Genomic DNA, 7,819 nt, shown 5'->3' on the forward strand with positions numbered 1-7,819 from the left:
TAGAAAAATATGATATGTATTAACTATTTAAGCCAATAATAAATATTATATGTGTTAGCATGTTTCCATTACCACATTTCTAGCACAATACTAGTTGATTCTTGTAAGCCAAGTAACATGCACAGCAGACTCAACTTGCTTCGTCCTCATAAGTTTTCTCAACAAAATCTGCAATTTGCAAGAAAATTAAATAGACATTTAATAAGCACATTTGATAAGCTCCAACAAATTTCTTCCTCCGGATAAGATTCTCAACAAAATCTGCAAGATGCAAGAAATTTCACAGCATCCAAACTTACTATAATAGATACATAGAAAGAGAGATCAGTTATCAGTTCAATTTCATACCAGCAATAGATATAAGCACATTTGATTTGACAAATAAAACATCAAAAGCATAGGGTGCTAAACAGCTCGAAAGCTATCCTGTGATGAGCAACAAATGCAAAAAGCTCCAAAACTTCGTCTTCATTGAAAGAAGTAACCAATCCATAAATTGATAAAATCAGTAGAAAACCGAGAACCACCAAAGAATTTTCAGTATTTTCTTTAATGTTAGCTTTCAAATCAAGTGCTAGCTTCATTGCTTCTTCTCTTACAAGAGGTTTGATATTTGGTGAGATTTTCATCAGTAGTTCTAGCAGATAGATGCATCTATCATCAATAACCACTTCATTGTCTCCTTTCTTATAGCAAAGTGGAAGAATGGGGTTGAGTATTATATCCAAAACCACTTTTGCTGGATCGGATGATTCTCGCAGATTAGCTAGAATATCGGTTTGCTCACACTGGACCAACTTCAAACTTGTTTCATCAATGGGAGGACTTGATTCATCGTCCATGTAAGATATAACTGCATATTTAGATAGCATATATGTAGATCAGGTTATTGAAACTATCAACATTATTAAATGAATCAGTTGAAATGAAATAATCTCAATAAACTAGATGAATAAAAATATTTACCAGATTCTTTTTCCTCATGTTTATTCAGCTTTGATTCAGGATTCTTGACTTGCCCTTCATACTGCTTCTCTTTTGACTCGAGTTCTTTCCATCGTTCTTCAAATTGCTTCTCTTTTGATTTGAAATCCCCAACTTTGCTTTCAAATTGCTTCTCTTTTGAATTGAGCTCCTGAACTCGACCTTCAAATTCCTCCTCCTTTGAATTGAGCTCCTGAACTCGACCTTCAAATTCCTCCTCCTTTGATTCAAACACCTTTACTTGACCTTTGAACTCCTCCTCTTTTGACCGGAACTCCTTCATTTGTTCTTTGAATCGATTTTCTTTTGATTCAAGCTCCTTCACTCGGCACTCGAAATGCTTCTTCTCTGATTCCAGCTCCTTCACCAGGCCTTCGAATTCATCCTCTTTAGAATCAAACTCCTTCCATCGGCCATCAAGTTGCTTCTCTTTTGTCCCAACTTCCTTAGCTTTTTCTTTCAATTGCATCTCTTTTAATTTGAGCTCTGCCACTTGGCTTTCAAAAAATATGTTTTTAGATTTCAGCTCTTTTACTTGGCCTACGAATTCTCTCGCTTTCGATTCAAGCTCCTTCACTCGGCTTTCATGTCGCTTCTCTTTTGACTCAAGTTCCTTCATTCGACTATCAAAATGCTTCTTTTTAGATTTCAGCTCTTTCACCCGACCTTCAAAATGCCTCTTTTCAGATTTCAGCTCATTCACCCGACCTTCAAAATGCTTCTTTTTAGATTTCAGCTCCTTTGTTTGGCCTTTGAGTTCTCTTGCTTTCAATTCATGCTCCTTCACTCGGCTTTCATATTGCTTCTCTTTTGATTCAAGGTCCTTCATTCGGCTATCAAAATGCTTCTTTTTAGATTCCAGCTCCTTCATCTGGCCTTCAAATTCTCTCTCTTTTAATTCCCATTTCATCACAAGCCCTTCATGTTGCCTCTCTTTTAACTCAAGCTCCATTGTCCAGCTTTCAAAATGCTTCTAGTTTTAACACAAAATCATCCAACAGCTCCTTCATTTTACATTCAAATCCCCTCTCTTTTTCCCGAAGCTCTTGATTGCGCTCTCCAATCAAGTCCTCTATCAAACACAGTTGTGCTTCCTTTTCTACAAAATCCTTAACAAGTCCTTCAATTCTCCCCATCATTTTGTTGTAAACTCTCTCTACGGACTTCAATCTATTCTCTTCCTTACGCATTCCTCAAATGACTTTTCTATGAACACAAGTTCTTTCTTAAGCAAGAAACATGAAGAAAAAGTTGCTGTGGAAAACGGTTCCGTACAGTGACTTTTCTAACAATCACACAGTTAAAACATCAACCGCCGTTCAATATTGATCTAACGGTATAAAAAACAAATTTATTCATATTTTTTTATTTATATTTTATATTACGGAAAACATTAAAGTTAAATCAGAGGCGTCTGATTGTGATCGAACGGTCCCGCGTGACTGTGATTGTAGAGATTTTCTGAATGTAAAAAATCTGTGTGGAAGCGGGGTCCACAAAATAGAGTAATAGACTACAAATTGCAAATAACTTGCTCACCAAGTTGAACCCAGCTACAGAATTTGTTTCTTTTTCTTTCAAAAAATGACAAAATAGTGTATTAGTAAAACTAACATAGAATAGTTTTTTTTTTTTTTAAAACATATATATTAGTAGATATATTATAAGAAATATTTTCAAAACATTAATTTAAAAAATATTAAATTTTGCAATGGTTATCTTCCAAAATATATATATGAGTTCATTTAATAAACAAAATATTAAAATGATATGTACTCTTGTGGCATCTAATTTTCTTTTTGGATTATAAAACAGATAATATTATCTGAAAAAATTAATTTTTTAAGTTGTAGAAAATCATAATAGATAACAACAAATCTCTTTTTCAAAAAATTTAACATAATTGTGTTTTTAAAATTGAATTCAAATTCAAAATTTTTAATTAAACTAAAGAAATTTGAAATCCCATAATATTTTTCTCCAAGAGTCATCATAAGAAACTTGATTCCTGTTAAATATTTATTTTAGTCCAAATGAATTACTGTTAAACATACATTATACATTATTTATCAAAATTAGGTACTAAACGTATTTTTAATACCTATAAAAATGTCACTTTTTGTTTTTATCATTTTTTTTTTCATTCTTGGTTTGTGCATATATATCACTTCTTATTTTTAATCAATATTATTCTGTTTTAGTTCTATATAAGTTGTTAATGTTGGAATTGTTTTTTTTTTTTTGAAGAAGAAATGGAATTGATCCTATTATATGTGTACTATTCGTTTTAGAAAGGAAAATATCTCAAACCATTTTAAAAAGAGGAAAGTGTACATATAAAAACTAAGTTTATTTCATTTTCCAAACACTAACCAATATTTCAATTTTTTCTGAACAAATGAGAGAGAACTTTTACATCAAGTGTATGAAGCTAATTACATAAACATTGTGAACAAAAAAGGTGGCATGTACTCCAAACTAACCAATTTGTACATTAACATTTTAAGCTATAGAGAATTTCTTCAAGAAAATAAAGCAATATACTACAGAAAGAGTAGGGAGTCAAAGATGAGATCACCCAGTTAGTTTTTTTACATAAGAGCAAGAATCAGAGAGAATCCTGTTACTTCATTTACAAGGCAACGAGTTAGGTTTTCGCTATTTAGAGTATGGGGCTCACAGGTTACAGTAAGAACACTATGTTCCCTTGTGTCTCTTTAGCTCAAGAATACGGCCGTGAATCGTGTCACGTAGATCCTTGGATTCTAGGCTGTTGACTTCAATACACTGTAAAACAGTTGTAAGACTAGTAATTTCTTGATCTCTGGCTTTATCCTGTGTTCATAATTTAAAATATGTATAACTATCATGAAGTGTTATGAAGGTGAAGTATTTAATAAAATAGATATCAAATAAAAAAAGGGAAAAGACCTTAATTTCAATGGAGTCGGCTTCACTGCAACTGCTCTCAGAAATTAGTTTTGCATTCTGCACATGTTCTCGCAAGAGAGCAACTAGTTGATTATTGTCGCCCGATTTATACGCACAACTGAACCTAACAGCTTCTACATATTGTTGTCTTGCGATAAGATTCTCAACAAAATCTGCATGGTGCAAGAAAAATTCATTTCATCAAAACCGCCGAAAAACTGCTATAAAATAAGTTCTAGTCAGCAAATTTTAGCTATCTTACCAGATATTTTATCTGCGAAACCCAAGGCCCCAAACAGAACTATAGCTATTTTTTGCTGACAAACAAGTCCAAAAAGCTTTAAAACTTCATCTTCATCGAAAAAAGGAACCAGTCCATAAATTGACACAAGGAGTAGAAAACCCAAAACCTCCTTAGAATTTTCTTTATTTTCTTCCATGTTAGCTTTCAATTCAAGTGCTAGCTTCATTGCTTTTTCTCTTGTATGAGGTTTAACATCTGGTGAGATTTTCATCAGTTCTTCGAGCAGGAAAATGTCTCTATCATCAATAATTACATCACTGTTTCCCATTTTGCACTTTGGAATAAAGGGATTCTGTATTATTTCCAACACAATTTTTGATGGATCAGATAAACTTTGCAGATTAAATCCGTAATCAAATGACTCAAATTCATCAGTTTGCTCACATGGGACCAACATCAAACATCTGTCATCAACGGTGGGACTTAATTGATTGCCTGTGTAAGATAAGATGTAACCATATTTAGCTGTGCATATTTAAGCTTCCGCGGTATTTATTGAAGGATAACGTATTTAATGTGAAAATATCTAATCTATATAATATAATATAAACCTCTCCGTGATCGAAAGCTTTATACTAAAAGTTACAGTTGAAATGAAATGGTTTCAAAAACTGAACGAAAATATAACACTTACCCAATTCTGTTTCTTCTTCAAATGGTTGTATAACTGCAAAGCATTGTTTCTCTCTTAACTCGTGTTGCATATGTTGTCCATCAAATTCATTTGGCTTCAACTCAAGATCCTTCATGGGTCCATAAACCTGCTTCTCTTTTTGCTTGAATTCATTCGCATGTACTTTGAAAATTTTATCTATTGACACGAGCTCTTTCCCTCGTCCTTCAAATTGTTTCTCTTCTGATTCAAAATCCTCCATTCTGCTTATGAAACGCTTGAGCTCCTGCATTTTAGCTTTGAATTCATCCTCTTTTGATTCAATTTTGTCTACTCGGCCTTTAAATATTTTCACTTGTACTTCAAGCAACTTTTCTTTAAACCGGAGCATCTTCAATCGCCCTTCAAATTGCTCTTTTTCTGATATGAACTCATTCACCCGGGCTTCAAGTTTGTTTTCTTTTAACTCAAGGTCCTTAACTTGGCCTTTAAACATCTCCTCTTTTGAATCCAACTCTTTCACTCGGCCTTCAAGCTGCTCCTCTTTTAACTCTAGCCGCTTCGCTTGTCCTTCAAATTGCCTCTCTTTTGATTCCAGCTCCTTTACAGAGCAATCAAAATGCTTCTTTTCCGATTCAAGCTCCTTTATTTGGCAATTAAATCTCTCCACCTTCAATTCAAACTCTTTCGCTTGGCCTTCAAGCTTCTCTTTAAACTCAAGCTCCTTTACACGACCTTCAAAGAGCTTCTCGTTTGATTCAAGCTCCACCACTCGTTCTCGGTACCTTTTCTCATTTAACCTGAGCTTCTCTACGCAGCCTTGAAACAACTTCTCCTTTGACTCAAGCTCCATCATCTGTTCTCCACATCTTTTCTCCTTTAACTCGAGCTCCTTAACCTGCTCTTCAAATTGCTTTTTGGTTAATTCAAATTCCTTCATTTGAGCACTTGAATAGTGCTGACTGCATTGCATTACCCTTAGTAACTTTTTATTTTCTGACTTTAAAATGTCTGCTTGTTCGTCGATTTGTTTTTGCATTGCATCACACTCTTTCTCTTTGGCCTTAAGTTCCACAGTACATTGAGCAATTTTTGTGGAAAGAGCCTTGAGTTCTTCTTCCTTCCCTTCACGGTGCTTCTCAATGTTATCCATGACTCGATGAAGTTCTATCTCTTTTTTCTTCAGCTCTCGCTTGCGTTCTCCAATCAAGTCGTCCATCAAACAGAGTTGTGCTTCTTTTGCTGCAAAATCCTTTACACATTCATCAATTTTCCCCAACATTTGCTTATGAGATTCGCTAATTTTTTCAACACAACTATTTTTCTTTTTCAAATTCACAAGCTCTTTGGAGCATTCCTCAATATCTCTCTTTATCGACTGCAATCTCTTCTCTTCTTCTTCCCTCTTACTTTTGCATTCCTCAAACGATTTTTCTACCAACGCAAGATCTTTCTTCAGCAACGAAAACGATTTATCAGCAACTTTTCCCGGAATTTTGATTCTCACCGACAAAGGTTTATCATTTGTTGTCACCTTCGCTTTCTTAACAGAATCCTGCAAGGCATTGCCATTACCAAACGGCCTCTTAACCGGCATTGTTGTAGTATTACTATTACCCCTCATCTTAACAGGAACATCACAGATACTACTCCGTGTTCCCGAATTCGGCATCCGGGATAACCTTACTGCCAAAGGCACATCATCATCATCATTATCAGAATCATCATACAAAACTCGATTCCTCACTCCTGAATGCCATGTATTATTTCTCTCGGACGAGTTGTGCCGCTTAAACGTTAAGTTCCCATCATCATCACCACCACCACCACCACCACAAAACTTTAACTTAACAGAACCCTTAACAGCCATTTTTCAACTAAATTCACACCATATAAAACCCTGTAAAAACCAAAAAAAGAAACTTTCTTAGGGAAATTTCAAGATTAATCATCAGTGATTCTACATTACACTAAAAGAAGAACATCACCAAACATAAACATCATGATACTATTTTGTTAACAAACCACAAAACAGTAACAAACTTGTTTCATTGTTTTTCAAAAATGCACATTATTGTTACAGTGATAGCAAACTCATGATTTCAAACCCTAACACTAACTAAACAACAAATAATAACAAACATTTATTAAAAAACAAAATATATTAAAAAAACATTAAAAAAAGAAAGGTTATTCTTACGGTTACAATGATGATGGTGAAGATGATTCTTTTCTTGTAGAAAAAAAAACTGTAACAGAGAAAAATTTGAAATGAGGGAAGAGAAAGAGTTTTTACAACTTGGTTGAGAGTGATCGAAGAGAGTGAGAAATAATGGAAACGAAAAATTAGATACACGAAAATGGTAAAATTGCAGTGTCTGTGAGAGAGGGTTGGAATGTGAGTGGGGTCCACAAAAACAAACTGCAAATAACAAATCTTGCTAAGGAAGTTTTGGAGCCTAACTTATTAGTTACAGCTATTTTCTTATAAATTTAATTTACGTACTTTGTATTTATATAAATTTAATATGTAAAACAAATGAATGAATGAAAATAAAGTACAATAAAAATTAAAATAACAAGAATAAGAACAACATTGTAAATATAAAAAGGTAAAAAAGAAGTTTGAAAGGGAAAAAATATGAAAGTGACAAAAATAAAATAGTTCACATCAAATAATAAGTGTGACAAGTATGAAAGGCAACATAGTTATAAAGAAAGTGACAAAAATTAGACTCATAATAAGTATCAAAGAGCAACATAGCATCACAAAAATCATGAATGAAGACTTACCAATCGTTAGTTGGTTCAGTGGTGATTGGCGCTGAATTTGGTAGGGAGAATCACTATTCGATCCCCCGCAACTGCGATTGAGAGGGGACTGGAATCACTTGATGCCAGAATTGACCCCCGAACCGGACTATACCGTACCGGTGGTGATAAACCAAAAAAAATAGAATGAAGACTTGAGCAAAAGGGAAAAAGTG

At 33.9% G+C, this 7,819-nt stretch overlaps 1 protein-coding gene across 1 annotated transcript; it reads right to left on the bottom strand.

Moving 5' to 3' along the window:
- On the bottom strand, positions 1-7,337 carry LOC131651271 (uncharacterized). Its single transcript, XM_058920943.1, has 8 exons — positions 7,033-7,337; positions 4,854-6,732; positions 4,178-4,654; positions 3,916-4,088; positions 3,683-3,819; positions 2,524-2,593; positions 967-1,957; positions 1-853 (listed from the first exon to the last, which is right to left on the bottom strand). The coding sequence occupies exons 2-8, from the start codon at positions 6,700-6,702 to the stop codon at positions 390-392; spliced, it is 4,161 nt and encodes a 1,386-aa protein (XP_058776926.1). The 5' UTR covers positions 6,703-6,732; positions 7,033-7,337; the 3' UTR covers positions 1-389.
- Positions 7,338-7,819: the final 482 nt, after the last annotated feature.

The sequence above is a fragment of the Vicia villosa genome, linkage group LG2 (assembly GCF_029867415.1).
Source record: "Vicia villosa cultivar HV-30 ecotype Madison, WI linkage group LG2, Vvil1.0, whole genome shotgun sequence".
In the NCBI taxonomy this organism is placed as follows: Eukaryota; Viridiplantae; Streptophyta; class Magnoliopsida; order Fabales; family Fabaceae; genus Vicia; species Vicia villosa.

Bases quoted from the DNA above. Each gene is read 5' to 3' on its own strand.
- LOC131651271 (XM_058920943.1), bottom strand. From the start codon at position 6,702: ATGGCTGTTAAGGGTTCTGTTAAGTTAAAGTTTTGTGGTGGTGGTGGT. The intron at 4,655-4,853 runs GTAAGTGTTATA...TATCTTACACAG, and splicing joins TGAAGAAGAAACAGAATTGG to GCAATCAATTAAGTCCCACC. The intron at 4,089-4,177 runs GTAAGATAGCTA...TGCACCATGCAG, and splicing joins TTTCGCAGATAAAATATCTG to ATTTTGTTGAGAATCTTATC.